The sequence below is a fragment of the Saccopteryx bilineata genome, chromosome 2 (assembly GCF_036850765.1).
Source record: "Saccopteryx bilineata isolate mSacBil1 chromosome 2, mSacBil1_pri_phased_curated, whole genome shotgun sequence".
Lineage (NCBI taxonomy): Eukaryota > Metazoa > Chordata > Mammalia > Chiroptera > Emballonuridae > Saccopteryx > Saccopteryx bilineata.
Genome location: NC_089491.1, coordinates 134172889 through 134191123, shown reverse-complemented (window position 1 = coordinate 134191123; position 18235 = coordinate 134172889). Strand labels below are relative to the sequence as shown.

Below are 18235 nucleotides of genomic sequence, written 5' to 3'. Positions count from 1 at the left end.
AAAAAAAAAACCTCACTCCCGGGAGTCAGGGAACATGAAAAAAAACTCACGACTCCCGGTTCGAAACCCTGGGCTTGCCTGGTCAAGGCACATATGGGAGTTGATGCTTCCAGCTCCTCCCCCCTCCTCTCTCTGTCTCTGTCTCTCTCTCTCCTCTCTAAAAAAAAAAAACCAAAAAAAAAACCTCATGACTCAAAGGGTCAGGCATAGCAGTAACATCTACAGATTGGATGCTCACAGTCCCCTCCAGGCACACCCTGGGAAGTCAAGTGTCTGGATAGTCCTGGAGACCTTAGGTCTGCAGGGGAGAACTGCAGCTTTAGGTAAGCAGTACTTCTCACCACAGGATATGACCTAACCTTTGGGCCACACTGTAAGAATGCCACTGGATTCCCTGGCTTGTCAAAGCACATCCTGTCATGCCTATCTAGATGTTCCTGGAGGTTGAGGTTCTAGGTCAAAGGGGCAAACCCCACCACAGTGTCCATAATCAGTTTAAACCAAAATGTCCAGGGGCCACACTATCTCCCTGAATGAGTCAGCCAAGTTTCAACAAGCTCTTTTTAGATCTGCCAACAGGGGCATCATTTTATCTGCTCTGATAACCAGGGTTCCTCCTTACAGAATATCAAGAGCACTGTTTGTATCAAGGACCTCCTGCTTCTCCTCACCCAGCACTACCCTCCTATACCTCAGTGGTCGGCAAACTGCGGATCACAAGCCACATGCGGCTTAATCAAACTGAGGATGTTTTTAGCAAAGGCCAGTTTAGGAGTACCCTAATCAAGTTAATAACAATGTACCTACCTATATAATTTAAGTTTAAAAAATTTGGCTCTCAAAAGAAATTTCAATCGTTGTACTGTTGATATTTGGCTCTGCTGACTAATGAGTTTGCCGACCACTGCTCTAGGATAAAAGCCAGGGATTCCCTCTCAGATCCAAGAACGAGCTTTAAACTCTCCCCCTGAAATACTATGTGTGTTTGCACATATACACAGAGAAAAGGAGAATTAGGGGTTGCAGATTTAATCAGATTTTTAAAAAGGTCTGTTACCCAGAAGATTCAGTAGCACTGTTGAAAGATCTCTCAAATATATTCCCAAACTAAAAGGACTTTTTACCCTGATTTGACAAACTAACCAGGGGGTAGGCAAAGGGCAGCAGTGAAGTATATATACTCTAGCTGCTTCTTGGTAAGTTTTAGGGTAAAACCCACACACAGAGGAAATCAAGGAATCAGGCACTAACCCTACAGAGAGAGGTAATAAAAACAAGTCTGCTTCTAGTAATAGGAAATAGAAAAACTAAGAAAGCACCAAAAACTATGGCTCTGCCTTCACTTTTACCACTCTTTAAGCTTCATCCCCAACTGGGACACAGGACAATGGAGGTACAAATTTAGTAGAAGAGGATTCTCAGCAAAGATGCTATCAGCATTGTGGACAGGATCATTCTTTATTGTGTAAAGATGACCCCAACACCTTAGGGCAGGCGTCCCCAAACTACGGCCCGCGGGCCGCATGCGGCCCCCTGAGACCATTTATCCGGCACCCTGCTGCACTTCTGGAAGGGGCACCTCTTTCATTGGTGGTCAGTAAGAGGAGCACTGTATGTGGTGGCCCTCCAATGGTCTGTGGCCCCCTGTGTAAAAAGTTTGGGGACCCCTGCCTTAGGGTGGTTAATATCCCAGTGTTCAGACTCTAAAGGCCAGGAGCCCCCCCACACCATCTCCACTCCCCCAACCCCATCGGTGTGATAAACAAAACCACCAAGCATCCTCACTTGTTTCCCAGAATTCCCTGCTGAGGCAATACCTCCCCCAGTTGAAAACCACTTTAAGGGAACAGAGGTGGTAGAGTGAGTACTATATATGCCACAAACATTTATTTGTAGAACTTTTATATGTTACAAAGTGTTTTCTACTTTAAGCATCCTGAAAACCCTGTAAAATATCATCACCCATTTCATAAAGGATGAAATAGGCTCAGAAAAGTTCTACGTTTTGCCCAAAGTCATTCAGCTGGGGAGGAAAAAGGGCTATACAGCTGGATCAGAACCCAGGTCTTCTGACTCTAAACTGATGCTCTTTCTTTCACTGGATCCTGAGCCAGCAAGAATCTCAAACCAACTACTTCCAACCAGAACAAATTTTTTTCAAGTTTCATGGGAAACACTGGGAAGATCTAGAGATTGGTTTCCCAGCTCCCTGCATGCAAGCTGGTAAAAAATGAGCAGAAACTAACTGAACTTTAAGCTATATGTAGTTCTTTTTTTTTTGTATTTTTCTGAAGTTGGAAATGGGGGGGGGGGGGTTGGGCAGTCAGACTCCCGCATGCACCCGACTGGGATCCACCGGGCATGCCCACCAGGGGGCGATGCTCTGCCCATCTGGGGCATCGCTCTGTTGAGACCAGAGCCATTCTAGCACCTGAGGCAGAGGCCACAGAGCCATCCTCAGCGCCTGGGCCAACTTTGCTCCAATGGAGCCTTGGCTGCAGGAGAGGAAGAGAGAGACAGAGAGGAAGGAGAGGGGGAGGGGTGGAGAAGCAGACGGGCGCTTCTCCTGTGTGCCCTGGCAGGGAATCGAACCCGGGACTCCTGCACGCCAGGCTGACGCTCTACCACTGAGCCAACCAGCCAGGGCCACTATATGTAGTTCTTAAAACAGGATAACTATCCCCTAAAGTACCTAAACACTAGGCTCATCCCCAGCTTACTTCGAGATAGGCTGAGCTGAGCAACAGGAAGAAGGCTAGGAAGGCTATGACATTCTCTAGTCTAGATCCAAGTAGAAATGAGCACGCAGGGGAAGAAGAGAATACATACCTTCCTTGTTAATATTTTTAGGAACCCAGAGGCAAGACCACCAGCGCAACTCCAGCCCTGGTGATAATGCTGAGTGAAGGTGGGAAAGTGGTAAAAGAGATAGGGAAGGAATAAGGGGAAAAGGTGAGGACAAGAACTGAACCATCAAGGGTATACAATAGCCTAAACTGTCCTTTTACTGACATTTGTCATGTAAATAATTCTCTTAGCTCTGGCCAGATAGCTCAGTTGGTTTGACCACTGTCCTAAAATGCAGAGGTAGCCAGTTCAATTCCAGGTCAGGGCACAGTCAGGAACACATGTTCCTGTCTCTCCTCCTCCCCCTTCCTCTCTCTAAAATCAGTAAAATAAACATTTAAAAAATAAGAATTCTCTTAGTCCCTTGCTTAGAACACCTTTCAAGGAACTCAAAGTATTTATAAACTGAAAAGAGTATGCAAATTATTAATAGTAAAGCTGGGAGTAGGGGAAAACAGCTCCCCAAAAACCCTACCCAAGTCCTCCCTACCCAATATACAAACTCCTAACTTTGTTGTGAGGTGATGGCAGACAGATTAAGAAAATATGGAAAGAGGAGGCTTTTTTTTCCTGATGAGAGAGAGAGAGAGAGAGAGAGATACCAACTTGTGGTTCCACTTATTTATGTATTCATTGTTCTTGTATGTGCCCTGACAGGGGATTGAACCAGCAATCTTGGTGTACTGGGATCACAATCTACTCAACTGAGCTACCCAGTAAGGGCTGGAAAGAGGATTCTGAAAGATGAAAAGTAGAAAGGCAAGTTGGAGGCAGACAACCAGAGTATCTCAACATCTTTCTTGGGGGCTTATTCTTCCATGTGGAAGGAAAACAAGATACAAAGATGTGGTGGCTCTGCTGAGGGAGGCAAGAGACTGGAAATGGGAACTCAGGAATTCTAGCCACCCAGTTCACCTCTTTTTGGGAATCCACTTTTCTTGTTCATGGATGATGATTTTAAAACCCTCAAGTTCCAATCTGGTGCTTTTCCAAAAGGGGGCCCTAAAGTACCCAGAGAGAAGCGAGGGGGAGGAGGAACTGTGTAGAGACAGCACCCTCTCTTATCTTCAAAGAAAAAGGTCCTTCCTCTTCTCTAAAGTGCACTTCCGAACTGGAACGAACCCCCGGCCTTTCCCTGGCACTGCTTCAGTTCAGCTCAGACTTGGGAGAAATGCTTCCCTAGAATGGAGGTGACCAGCCAGGCCAACCAGATATCACATAAATTTCAGGCAGCGAGCACTGCTGTCCCTTGGGCCACTACAGTCAGTTCTGGGACGGATACTTCAGTCTTGACCACAAAACAGGGCCCTGGCTCCAGCTAGCCTTCCCAGGCAACCTCAGGGGCAGGGGAGGATCTGTGGTCTCATTTCCTCTCTACCTTGGCTTCTTTTTTCACTTCAGTGAAGATTAGCTATTTCCACCAGGACCAGTTCCTGTTCTTAGCAGCTGCAGCAGTTGTTTCCCCACAGACAGAGCTATGAAGCACTGGTGTGGCTGCCACCTGGACTGTCCCAGCTACAGAAACAGACCAAACGAGTCCTGAGTTAAAAGGGCTTTTCATCCCAGGTAACAGCAGGAAAAAGAAATTTTAAGGGGCAGGAAGCAATTTCAAGAACACAGTGGATACACTGGTGGCCACTTTATTATTATTTTAAACTTACATAAAGTTATATGTGAGAAATATTTTATAATGAAAAGTATATACATTTATTACACAGACATACGTGTGTGTGTGTGTGTGTGTGTGTAATAAATTCCTAACAGAAAGCAAAGGAAACAAACAAAAGATGGCCAAAACACCCATAATGAAACACTGACAGAAATACAAAGTAAAACAAGATAGCATTTCTCACCTGATCTGTGGTGGCGCAGTGGATAGAGCGTGAACCTGGAATGCTGAGGTCGCTGGTTTAAAACCCTGGGCTTGCCTGGTCAAGGCATATATGGGAGTACGAGTTAATGCCGCCTGTTCCTCCCTAACTCCCTCCCCTTTCTCTCTTCTCTCTCTAAAATCAATAAATAAAACCTTTAAATAAAATAAGATACATTCCTCATTATAAAATTGGCAAAGGTTTTTTTTGTGTTTTTTAATTTTAGAGAAAGAGAGAAAGGGAGGGAAGGAGAGAGGAACATGGATTTGTTGTTCCACTTATTTTTGATTCTTGTATGTGCCCTGACCAAGGATCGAACCCACAAACATGGTGAATCAGGATGACACTCTAGCCAGAGCTACCCAGCTAGGGCTTAGCAAAGATTTTTTTATAAGTTAAATCATCCAGTAATTGTTAGCTTATAGAGAAAGGAAAATACACTATAAGTGGTAAAGCCAACAGTTGCAACTCTTTTTCTTTTTTTAGGTAAGAGGAGGGCAGACAGTAAGGCAGATTCCCACATATACCCTGACCAGGATCAACCTGACAACCCCATCAGGGTCTCAGGCTCCAGAAGCAAGCTATTTTTAGCACCTGAGGCTGAAGCTCCAGTAGAGCTATCCTCACAGCCCAGGGCCATTGCTTGAACCAAACAAGCAACTGGCTACAGAACAGTGAGAAGGAGGAGAAGGGGTGAAGGGGGAGGGGGAGAAGCAGATGGTTGTTTCTCCTATGTGACCTAACCAGGAATCGAACCTGAGACGTCCATAATGCCTGGCTTAGGCTCTGGCCACTGAGCCACTGGCCAAGGCCAAGATTTTTAGAAATCAATATTTCTCAAAGGCCTTTATAAAACATATACCCTTTGACCAAATAATTTGACTTCTAATAATTTATCTTAAGGAAATAATCAGAGATGCACACAAATATTTATGCACAGGATATTCAACACAGTGTTACTAATAGTAGCAAAAAAAAGAGAGATCTATAAGACAGTAATAAAATAGGATAATATAGAGTATTATGCAGCGATTAAATTATGATAGTGAAGAATATTTAAACAAATGAGAAAATGCTTAAAACAGTAAAATAAAAAATTCAGCTTATAAAATAATATGTACATTATGATCTTAATTGTTAGCATATATATAAGTACATCAAAATGTTAATAGTAGATAGTGAGATTACAGGTGATTTTAATTCTCTTCTTTATATTCTTCTATATATTTTGTACATTTTTATATTTAAACTTCCTAATTTGCTTACTCTTACATGTATCATTTTCAAAATCAGGAGAAAAGAAGCTATTTTCAATTCTCCACTTTGGGAACACTCACATGCATTACTCCCTTTTTAGAAAACCATTTAGAAATGTATATTTAGGACTTAAAAACATATCCTACAACTTGGAATGTTCAATTTGGGGTTGTTATCCTAAGGAAAACTCTAAATACTGAAAAGGCTTTATACATCAAGATGTTCATCACAGCATTGTTTATGATAGCAAACAGAAGCAAATAACCTAAACATCCAACAACAGGGGGATAATTACGTAAACAATGTTCCATTCATTTGATGGACCATTGTACAAGTATTTTTAAATGTTTAGCCTGACCAGGTGGTGGCGCAGTGGATAGAGCGTCGGACTGGGATGCGGAAGACCAAGGTTCAAAACCCCGAGGTCGCCAGCTTGAGCGCGGGCTCATCTGGTTTGAGCAAAAAGCTCACCAGCTTGAGCCCAAGGTCGCTGGCTCAAGCAAGGGGTTACTCGGTCTGCTGAAGGCCCGCGGTCAAGGCACATATGAGAAAGCGATCAATGAACGACTAGGAAGTGGCAATGCGCAACGAAAAACTAATGATTGATGCTTCTCATCTCTCTGTTCCTGTCTGTCTGTCCCTGTCTATCTCTCTCTCTGTCTCTGTAAAGGAAAAAAAAAAAATTAAAATGTTTACAATGAGCCTGACCTGTGATGATACAGTGGATGGAGCATCGACTTGGAATGCTGAGGTCACAGGCTCAAAACCCTGAGCCTGCCCAGTCAAGGCACATATGAGAAGCAACTACTACAAGTTAGTGCTTCCAGCTCCTTTCCCCACCTTTCTCTCTATCCTTTCTCTAAAATCAATAAATACAATCACTAAAAATAAGTAAATAAAAATAAAATAAAATGTTTACAATGATTAGTCTGGGAAAACTAATAACAACAAAAACATACCAAAGTGGAGATATATATATTCAGAGAAAAAAAATAATTTATTTATAGAGAAATAAATTGCCGCTCCACTCATTCATGCCATCATTGGTTGACTCTTGTACATATGTATATATGCCCCAAACAGGGATCAAATTTGCACACTCGGTGTGTCAGGGTGACACTCTAACCCAGTGGTAGTCAACCTGGTCCCTACCGCCCACTAGTGGGCGTTCCAGCTTTCATGGTGGGCGGTAGCAGAGCAACCAAACTATAAATAAAAAGATAGATTTAACTATAGTAAGTTGTTTTATAAAGACTTATTCTGCCAAACTTAGCGAAAATTGACATAAAGTACTTGGTAAGTAATTATTATTATATGCTTTAACTTGCTGTAACTCTGCTTTATAAATTTTATAAAGTAAAGTTACTTCCCTACTTTATAAATCACCATTACTGTGGAACCGGTGGGCGGTTAGAAAATTTTACTACTAACAGAGATACAAAAGTGGGCGGTAGGTATAAAAAGGTTGACTACCCCTGCTCTAACCAATCAACCTACCTGGTCAGGGCCAGAGACAAAAACATTATAGGTTTTAAAATATTGGCTCCATTTAGTAAAGGAACTAAAGAAAATACAGATGTTTTTCTTCAATGTAAATTTTCAATCTTCTTTCTAATTGCTCATACTTTTAGAAAATGAATATTACTTAAGAGAAAAAGGAAAATAAACCCCAAACCTCCTTCTGAGCAATGGAAACATTCCCAAATGACAAGGAGTCCACCATTCCACCAGACCATCCCCACACATATATACACACACCTCCCCCAGAATAAGGCCGGATCATACGGGAAGGTCAAGAGAATGAAGCTCCTCTCTGTGGCCTAGGCTCTTCTCACTGGGGTCTCTGTACAAGAGGGGCTCCTCTGACCAGTTGCTGTCAAGGGTACTTTCCCTCCCCCAAGTCCTATTCCAGCCTGAACTAATTCACCAAAATCCTGGGGGGAAAAAATTCCACCATGGTGATTTGGAACTTGATATTTAGTCCAACTTTTCCCCAACCCCTTTCTGTGTGAAAGAAGGCCTGTCGAAGCCTCTTAGGCAACTAGCACACACACCAGCTTTGGCTCCCACATCAATGATTCGCTTATAGCAAAACTCCAAGTCATCAGTTATCACCAGAGAAATGTGAGAGGAGGAACTCTGGCAGGGACGCAGGGGCAGCCTGTCATACAACCCACCCTTATGCCCTGAGAACCTCCTCCTGATATCCAGGGCTTTCTCTGGTGTCAGAACCTACAGACTCCATCACAAGTCTATAATAAGTCAGCAGGAAATAAGATAAAATCAAGATGCAAACATAGCAAAGGCAGAGTTATCCTTTTAATGCCCTTACAGCCCTCTGCCTCCCCTCTCTATCTAGAAAGGCCAGTACTGGCCAGAATGCTAGCCTCTGAGTAACTGAGACTGGACTGTAATCTAGTGGGGACCAAAACATAGACTGGGGCTTTATCAGACCAGAGATCAGCTCTCATTCTAGTATTAATAAAGAAGAGCCCAATAACTGCCCATCCCTAAACTTTTCAATACTCAACAGAAAGGGAGCTGCTGCTGAGACGGGGGAGTAAGGAAGAATCTCAAGGAAACAGTCTAACAGCCTTGCAACCTTTTTTATACTGAAACACACCTAGAAAATAATATTATCTGTACAGTACATGGAGTATGGTAGAAGCCAGAGGGGACTAATCGAGGACCTCAGTTATCCCCAGGGATGAGGGGATCAGTATCCCAGGACATCAGTAGGGAAGCCCTGGATTTGGGTCCAAGGCTGGGTTAGGACTCTGAGGATCAAAGTCCTGAACAAATCACCTCATGGCCTCAGACCTTGAGTTCTCCAACCTCGGCTCACAGTCTGTGGGTCAGATCATGTGTCTGCATCAGAAAGCTGGGAGCCTGCTCAGCAATGATACAACTTGCCCAACCAGGGTGCTTTTCAGGGGGGTTTCCATATATACGTTGGGACTGAGGAAGCCCTCCATCTGACAGCACCAGACATATCCTGAGACTGGTTTCATCAGATTTCTAAACTTAAAATCCCATTTTGGGAAATACAAGTGGTCTCAGATCTGAGTCACTGCTAAAAACCACATATTTAAAAGCTACTATTTACTGAGCATATAGTAAATGCAGACTCTGCTAAGTACTTGACTTACAGTTTCATTAAATCCACACAATTCCAAGTAGCAAATACTGTTCTTACTCCCATTTATAAGAGGAAACTGGGATTCAAAAGAGATTAACCTGCTTGAGGTGAAACAGTTTTCTGACTAGAAACTGTGGAGAGCCACATTTCAGCCCACTTGACTTGCAAGTCCACATGCTTAACCAGGATACCAGTACGTCACCTCAACAACTCTCACCCCCAAATACTATTTGGCTTTTTGTGAAAGCAAATCAATCACAGTGAAAATGACAATCTTGGAAAGAAAGCGGTAAAAAAGGAGCAGCTTGTCTGACTCTCACATAATCAAGAAAAGCAGCTAATTTACACTGAATACCTACTGGGTGCCAAGCTCCTTACACAGGGCTCACCTATTTCTCACAAACTCATCAAGATGGGTATTATTAGCTCTAATTTACAGATAAGGAAATCTATAAAATTTATAGACCAAGCTCAGACTGGTTAAAACAATTGTTAAGACAGAGCCCTGACTTCTACTACACTGTTTCTCCTGACTGTTCAAGAAATAAAACGGAGCCTATTCCAGGGTCAATCACCCAACAGCCAGTATTGTTCCCAAAGGATAGTACTTACGGCATATTTCAGGAGCAAAGGAAGATATTTTTAGAAGTCCCCAGAGAACTCAAGTCCACAAGAAAGCATGATTTCCCTGTATTGGAAAAGAGAGGTAAACTCCCCTTCTCTCTTAAGACAGCTAACTAGCCCTGGCCTGCCCTGTTCCAACCTCCCATCAGCAGCAGCTCAGGCACACAGAAGCAAGACCAAAACAAAAGCCACAAGGAAAGAAATCAAAACTTTACACAAAAATGAAGGCTTGCAAAGTGGGTGGTCCAGCCCCCTGCTTAACCTGGGCTTTCTGGGTGCTCCCGCTAGAAATCAGGATATTATGTGCAGTTTACGGATATTAAGCCATCAACTTGCCAACAAAACAAATTTATCAACCAAGCTCCAATGAGGACATGATTGACTCTGGTTCTGAGCTCTCACAACAAATGGCCTGGCAGCCCCAACCTAAGGCAGCCCCAACCCAGTCCACCTCCTCTTCCTTTCTCTCCTATTTCTGAGGCTACCTCATGCCAGCTCACTGGGGGTTTTCGCACACCCCACTGGAGTGCAGATTCCCTCCCACTCTTTCTCTCAACAGTTGAGCTCTTGTTCTCAAGGGCACCAAGCCCTAGGTTCTCTTCCTCAGCCTCTGAGATGGCCACAGCGTATTAGTAATCACTGACTCACCACATCCCCCTGAGGAGGCAAGGGGAAATGCAGAGGGCCACAGGATGTGTGGCCCAGATAGATCCCTCTGGCCCTCTGCAAAGTCGGTGCAGAGAGGTGTCAGTAATACTGCTTCCCTTTGGAATCCCATGGACGCTCTCTGATCTGGCTGTGGTGCCAGTGGGCCTACGTCAGGCTCTCCACCACCAGAGAGACCAAGATCTCCAGACAGCTCTACTGATGCCAACAGATCTAATCTCTCTATTCCAAGGCAGATGAAATCCAATAAGGCTGCTAAGTCCACAACTTATCCCTCCTCATAGGCAAAGGCAGAGTCAGCCCTTCAGGCCACACCAACAATAACAGCAGCGTTAATGCTGCCTCTTAATGAGTTCTTTAAGGAACTAGGAACTATTTCCCAAAGTCTTTGACCTCTGAGAGCAAATATTCCATCACCTAGTTCCCTTTCTTTCTCCAAAACTTCACTTTTAGCTCCAATATATTTCTGGTTCCTCTCTATCCACAGAGCCCCCGGCATCAATGTCCAATTTTTATACCAAAGGAGAATCTCAAAATCAGTTCTAAAAACTCATCTCATCTATACAAACCAAATGAACCTACAGAAAGCCTAAAAAGAAACACAGGCAAAGAACACAAATCAGCCACTAGGGCTTAACATAAAAGGTGTGTGAGGGTGGAGGCGGGATGGTTTGTGTATTGTTTCAATTGGAAAAATACACTAGCGAAATGGCTTATCCACATGTTCAGACCTTTTAGGTAAATCCACTATAACTTTGCAGGATGCCTGAAGGCCGTTCTGAAAATAAGTAGAATGGCATCACTCTTTATCCCAGCTCCTTCAAGAGCTGCCAGCCCCCCTCCCCATTTCCCCTAACCTCCCCCAAACATCTGGTCCAGGCTGGGAGTGGGATCCGCTCCCTGGAAAGCCTCCATGTTAACACGAGAGGCGGTCTCCCCAGAGAGCCCTGACTTAGGCTAAGGAGTGGGCCTGCCCCACGCTGCTCAATTCCCCCCGCACCGGCCAGAGGCTTAGAAATGAGAATTCTAGAGACCTAGGGAGACTTTCAGGAAAGTGCGTGAGAATTGAAAAGGGCAGCAGAGGGTGGGGGGAAGGAAGAAGTCTGGATCCTGGGGAGGTCCCGGGCCGGGGACCCCTCCTCCTAAGTGTCCAGGGGCTGAGGCGTCGTTCGGGGATCTCCCGACGGGGCTGTCGGGGCCGCGGGCGGCCGCTCAAAGGTTCCCAGAAAGGCGCTGGAGGACGGGGTCTGTCGGAAGCCGTTACTGAAGGGGTGGGCCAGAGAGGGAACCGCGGCCAAATCCCACCCCGAGCGCTGGGACCAGGGGGGCGGTGGAAGGGGGAAGGGACTGGGCTCCGCTCTCACCAGCACCAGGGCGAACCTTTCTTCCAGCTCACAGGGCTCAGGCATCGGCATCTTGCCGGGCGGCGGCAGCAGCGAGACAGAGGGCGGTTCACCCGGACCCCCGTCGGCGCTCTCCAGGTTGCCCATCGCAGCGGGGCCCCCTCGGGGGCCTCAGGCCCCCCACCTCCACTCCTGGGGGCCTTGGGCTCGGCCGCTCGGTCCTGGCTTCTCTCTCAGCGCCGGTTCCCCAGTCCTCTCCTCGGCCCGGGGCGCCGGGGGCTCCACACGGTTCCGCAGGCGACGGCCCTTAACGAAGGCGGAGGCGGCGCAGCAGACAGCCACACAGAAGCGACCGGCACCGCGGCCACAGCTCTAGCTCACACCCGCGCCTTGCCTCTCCAGGCGCACCGCCCCGGCGCTGCCCCTCCCCGCCCCCCGCGCTCTTTCCCTTCCTCCCCCGCACCCCCCCTTTTCATTTCCTCCCACCCACTCCCGGCCGGGACTCCGGCTTCCCCTGCGAGCGCCGACTGGAGCCCGCTTGCCGCGCGCCCCATTCATGCAGGCCCCTCCTCCCGCCCCGCTCCCGCCTGCGCGCGATTGACGGCTGCACCTGCCAATCACGGAGGCCTCGCGCCTAGCGCGCCCTGGCGGCCCTGGTGCTCATCTAATCACTGCAATAGCGGAGGGTGTGAGGTGTTGGTTTGCACAGCTGGGAAATGGACCCGACCCTTTTCCCAACAAGGTGCTCACAATGTATACAAATAAGTAAAATATAGGGCAAAATGTGGTAAGATAACCACAAGAGAAGTAGGAATAACTAGGATGCTCAGAAGAGGGAGAGCGACTCCATCTGTTAGGAGTCATCATAATGGAGATCATATCTGAATCTGGCATTGAGGAATGAGGAAGACAACTGACAGGAACAGGTGAAAAGACGTTTAGGAGGAGAGACTCTTATCCAAGCTCAGAGTTTGATCTGGCTGGATGTGAAAATGAAGGAGCAAGAGGAGAATGCTGTTCTGAGTTAGGTCTGTTGGTGGGTCATCATTGATGATGGACATCTGTTGTTTCTGCCAGCCTTGCCACCATTCCTCTTCCTCAAGTGATAGCACCCCATTTTCCTTTTGGCAAACCAAATCTCCCCTATTCTCTGTCCATGTGGAGCTGAACTTTACCCTGATTCCAGGGAACCCCATCACTCAGGCTTGCCCAGTCACAGAATTTCTTCCTCTACCTTCGGAGACTGTTTTAGGGATTGACATTTGAACCAAGCCCAGAATATGATTTTATTTTTAAGACTTTCACTGGAGCAATCAGGCACTTTCTTTCCATCAGGGCTGCTGAAGTATCAGAATGTAAATCCAGAGCTTCTGCTGGTGGCCATCATGTCATCAGGCAACACACCTCAAGCTTACTTGAGAATAAAGCCAATGCAGAGGAAAGCAAAGCTAAGAGATAAAAATAGAGTTCTAGTAACATGCTGAGAATCTAAATCGAACCATGCCTGATGTTATCATCTTGACTTTCATTCATTTATTCAACAAATATTTACTGAAAAGCTAATTATATGTCAATTACTGTTTTAGGCATTAAAGATACATCAGTGAACAAAATAAATAAATAAATAAATAAATAAATAAATAAATGGCATACATCTTGCCCTCTTGGAATTTACATTCTTGGGGAGAGGTGGTCAATAAATAAGTAAAATATACAGATGTTAGTTATCAGTGTTAATAAGAATAAAACTTGAAGGGTATAGAGGTAGGGTGGTTGAAATTTTAAATAGGACAGTCAGAGAAGGCCTCCTTAGTAAGACAACTTTTTTAAGTGAGAAGAGGGGACATAGAGAGACTCCTGCATATGCCCCAACCGAGAGCCACCCTGCAACTCTGGCCTGGGGTCAATGCTCAAATCAACCAAGCTATCCTCAGGGCCTGAGGCCAACGCTTGGACCAACACAGCTATCCTCAGTGCCTGGGGACAACACTCAAACCAATCAAGCTCCTGGCTGTGGGAAGGGAGAGAGAAAGAAGGGAGAGAGGGCAGAGAAGAGAAGCAGATGGTCATTTCTCATGTGTGCCCTGACCAGGGATTGAACCTGGAATATCTGCACACCAGGCTGACATTCAATCCACTGAGCCAACCTGTCAGGGCCAAGATAACATTTGGATAAAAATCTGAAGTGAAAGAGTAAGTCTTGGTATACTTGGGGAAGAATGATCTGGATAGAGCAGGGATTGAGAACCCACGGCTCGTGAGCCAGATGTGGCTCTTTTGATGGCTGCATCTGACTCGCAGACAAATCTTTAATAAAAAATATAATAACGTTAAAAATATAAAACATTCTCATGTTTTACAATCCCTTCATTTCCTACTGCTCATGTTCATGGTTACAGGTGGCTGGAGCCAATCACAACTGTCTTCCGGGACAACACCAAATTTTTATTGGATAATGCATAACATAAATGGATTGTTGTGAGGTCAGGAAGTAAACTTGCCTCCTTTTAATCAATTAGTCAGCTAGCTAATTTCAGAAACTCTTTTTTTTTTAAATTCATTTTTATTTATTTTTTATTTTTTTAAATTTTTTTCATTTTTCTGAAGCTGGAAACAGGGAGAGACAGTCAGACAGACTCCCGCATGCGCCCGACCGGGATCCACCCGGCACGCCCACCAGGGGGCGACACTCTGCCCACCAGGGGGCGATGCTCTGCCCATCCTGGGCGTCGCCATATTGCGACCAGAGCCACTCTAGCGCCTGAGGCAGAGGCCACAGAGCCATCCCCAGCGCCCGGGCCATCTTTGCTCCAATGGAGCCTTGGCTGCGGGAGGGGAAGAGAGAGACAGAGAGGAAAGCGCGGCGGAGGGGTGGAGAAGCAAATGGGCGCTTCTCCTATGTGCCCTGGCCAGGAATCGAACCCGGGTCCTCCGCACACTAGGCCGATGCTCTACCGCTGAGCCAACCGGCCAGGGCCTTTAATTCATTTTTAGAGAGAAGAGAGAGACAGAGGGAGAAGGGGGGAGGAGCTGGAAGCATCAACTCCCATATGTGCCTTGACTAGGCAAGCCCAGGGTTTCGAACTGGTGACCTCAGCATTTCCAGGTCGACACTTTATCCACTGCGCCACCACAGGTCAGGCACAGAAACTCTTTTGACGAAGAAAATAGCTAAAAGAAAAAAAGATGACGAGTATCATACTTTTAAGCAGGAATGGACAGAGGAATTTGCCTTTGTGGAGAGAGCAGGTTCTGCAGTGTGTCTAATATGCAATGATAAAATTGCATCGATGTAACGGTCAAATATAAAGCGGCACTTCGACACAAGCCATACTACATTTGCATTGAAATATCCAGTGGGGGACAGCAAGAGGAAAGCATGTCAAGAGCTACTGTGCAGAGTGCAAGCTAATCAGCAGCAACTCCGTGTTTGGACCCAACAAGGTGACTGGAATTCGGCTAGCTTTGCTGGTGCTTTAGTAATTGTGAGAAACGGAAAGCCATTCACAGATGGGGAGTATGCCAAAACATTCATGCTTGATGTTGCCAATGAACTTTTAGATGACTTTTTGGATAAAGACAAGATAATCAAATGAATAAAAGACATGCCTCTGTCAGTAAGAACTGTTCACGATCGTACCATCATGATGGCAAATCAAATTGAGTCAACACAGGTGAAGGACATAAATGTAGCACCATTCTTTTCTCTCGCTTTGGATGAATCAACAGACATAAGCCATTTACCCCAGTTCAGCGTGATTGCAAGGTATGCTGTTGGTGACACAGTACGTGAGGAAAGTCTTGCCTATGAAAGAGACAAAAAGAGGGGAGGATTTATTCAAGTCTTTCACTGAGTTTGCTAAAGAAAATAATCTACCGATGGATAAACTTATTTCGGTGTGTACTGATGGTGCTCCATGCATGGTGAGGAAAAACAGGATTTGTAGCACTTCTTCATGAACATGAAAAGAAACCCATCCTAAGTTTTCACTGCATCCTACATCAGGAGGCGCTTTGTGCTCAGATGTGTGGCAAGCAGCTTGGTGAGGTGATGTCGCTGGGGTAGTCAACTTTATTGTTGCCCGAGCTTTAAATGATCGCCAGTTTAAAACACTGCTGTATAAAGTTGGGAATCATTATCCTGGTCTGCTTCTGCACAGCAATGTGCGTTGGTTGTCAAGAAGGAAGGTGCTCAGCCATTTTGTGGTTTGTCTGAGTGAAATCCAGATTTTTCTTGAAATGAAAAACGTCAAACATCCTGAGTTAGCTAACACGGAGTGGCTCCTGAAGTTCTACTATCTCATGGACATGACTGAACATCTGAACCAGCTCAATGTGAAAATGCAAGGTGTTGGAAATACAGTCTTATCCCTTCAACAAGCAGTGTTTGCATTTGAAAACAAGCTGGAACTCTTCATCACCAACATTGAAACAGGTCATTTACTACACTTTGAAAAACTGGGAGAGTTTAAACATGCATGCACAGTAAGTGACCCTGCTCAACACCTTGATCTCCAGCAGCTAGCGGGCTTCACATTTAATCTCCTGCAGTCATTCAAAGCGCGCTTTGGAGAATTTTGTGAGCACACTCGTCTTTTTAAGTTCGTCACCCATCCACATGAGTGTGCAGTGGACAGTGCCAATGTGAGTTACATCCCCGGTGTCTCTGTCAGAGATTTTGAGCTACAGGCTGCTGACCTGAAGGCCTCAGACATGTGGGTGAATAAGTTCAAGTCACTGAATGAAGATTTGGAAAGGCTTGCACGACAGCAAGCGGAGTTGGCGAGCAAACACAAGTGGGGAGAAATAAAAAAACTTCAACCTATGGACCAGCTCATTGTCAGAACTTGGAACGCGCTCCCGTCACATACCACACACTGCAGCATGTGAGTATTGCTGTACTGACAATGTTTGACTCTTCGTATGCATTTGAGCAGTCTTTCTCACATCTAAAGAACGTTAAGACCAACTTACAATCACATTTAATGGATGGAAGTCTCAACGCCTGCATGAAGCTTAACCTCACTACGTATCAACCAGACTACAAAGCCATCAGCAAAACCATGCAGCACCAGAAGTTGCATTAATGGTAAGAGGTACTTTATTCATCATTGGTTAGCAACAGCATAACAATGTTATTAAAAAGAATTCAGAGACTTATTGTACTTTAAAAGTGTTGGTCTTGGCCCTGGCCGGTTGGCTCAGCGGTAGAGCGTTGGCCTGGCGTGCGGGGGACCCGGGTTCGATTCACGGCCAGGGCACATAGGAGAAGCACCCATTTGCTTCTCCACCCCTCACCCCCCCTTCCTCTCTGTCTCTCTCTTCCCCTCCCGCAGCCGATGCTCCATTGGAGCAAAGATGGCCCGGGCGCTGGGGATGGCTCCTTGGCCTCTGCCCCAGGCACTAGAGTGGCTCTGGTCGCGGCAGAGCGACGCCCCAGAGGGGCAGAGCATCGCCCCCTGGTGGGCAGAGTGTCGCCCCTGGTGGGCGTGCCCGGTGGGTCCCGGTCGGGCATATGCGGGAGTCTGTCTGACTGTCTCTCCCCGTTTCCAGCTTCAGAAAAATACAAAAAAAAAAAAAAAAAAGTGTTGGTCTTACATAACATGCACACATTTACTTGTATTTGGTGTTAAACATATTGTATGGCTCTCACAGAATTACATTTAAAAATATGTGGCGTTCATGGCTCTCTCAGCCAAAAAGGTTCCTGATCCCTGTGTTAGAGGAACAGCAAGAAGGCTAGTGTGGCTGGACTATAATGAGAAAGGGAAAGAATAGGAACAGATGAGGTCAGAAAGGTAACCAGGCCCTGGCCGGTTGGCTCAGCGGTAGAGTGTCGGCCTGGCGTGCGGGAGACCCGGGTTCAATTCCCGGCCGGGGCACATGGGAGAGGCGCTCATTTGCTTCTCCACCCCCCACCCCCTCCTTCCTCTCTGTCTTTCTCTTCCCCTCCCGCAGCCGGGGCTCCATTGGAGTGGGGATGGCCTGGGCACTGGGGATGGCTCCTTGGCCTCTGCCCCAGGCGCTGGAGTGGCTCTGGTCGCGGCAGAGCGACGCCCCGGAGGGGCAGAGCATCGCCCCCTGGTGGGTAGAGCGTCACCCCTGGTGGGCGTGCCGGGTGGATCCCGGTCGGGCGCATGTGGGAGTCTGTCGGACTGTCTCTCCCCGTTTCCAGCTTAAAAAAAAAAAAAAAAAAGAAAGGTAACCAGGGCCCTGGCCGGTTGGCTCAGCGGTAGAGCGTCGGCCTGGCGTGCGGGGGACCCGGGTTCGATTCCCAGCCAGGGCACGTAGGAGAAGCGCCCATTTGCTTCTCCACCCCCCCTCTCCTTCCTCTCTGTCTCTCTCTTCCCCTCCCGCAGCCAAGGCTCCATTGGAGCAAAGATGGCCCGGGTGCTGGGGCTGGCTCCTTGGCCTCTGCCCCAGGCGCTAGAGTGGCTCTGGTGCGGCAGAGCGACGCCCCGGAGGGGCAGAGCATTACCCCCTGGTGG

At 46.5% G+C, this 18235-nt stretch overlaps 1 protein-coding gene across 6 annotated transcripts in view; it reads right to left on the bottom strand.

The window, feature by feature from the left end:
• FMNL3 (formin like 3) overlaps window positions 1-12154 on the bottom strand; it is a 62227-nt gene extending 50073 nt beyond the window's left edge. For 5 of the 6 annotated variants that reach the window (XM_066257902.1, XM_066257903.1, XM_066257904.1 and 2 more), the window contains exon 1: window positions 11769-12154. In XM_066257902.1, coding sequence (XP_066113999.1) covers window positions 11769-11894 — 126 coding nt within the window. In that variant the 5' untranslated portion in view covers window positions 11895-12154. The remainder of the gene's footprint in view (window positions 1-11768) is intronic. The other variant, XM_066257905.1, reaches the window with a different exon arrangement.
• Between the last annotated feature and the right edge of the window lie 6081 nt (window positions 12155-18235).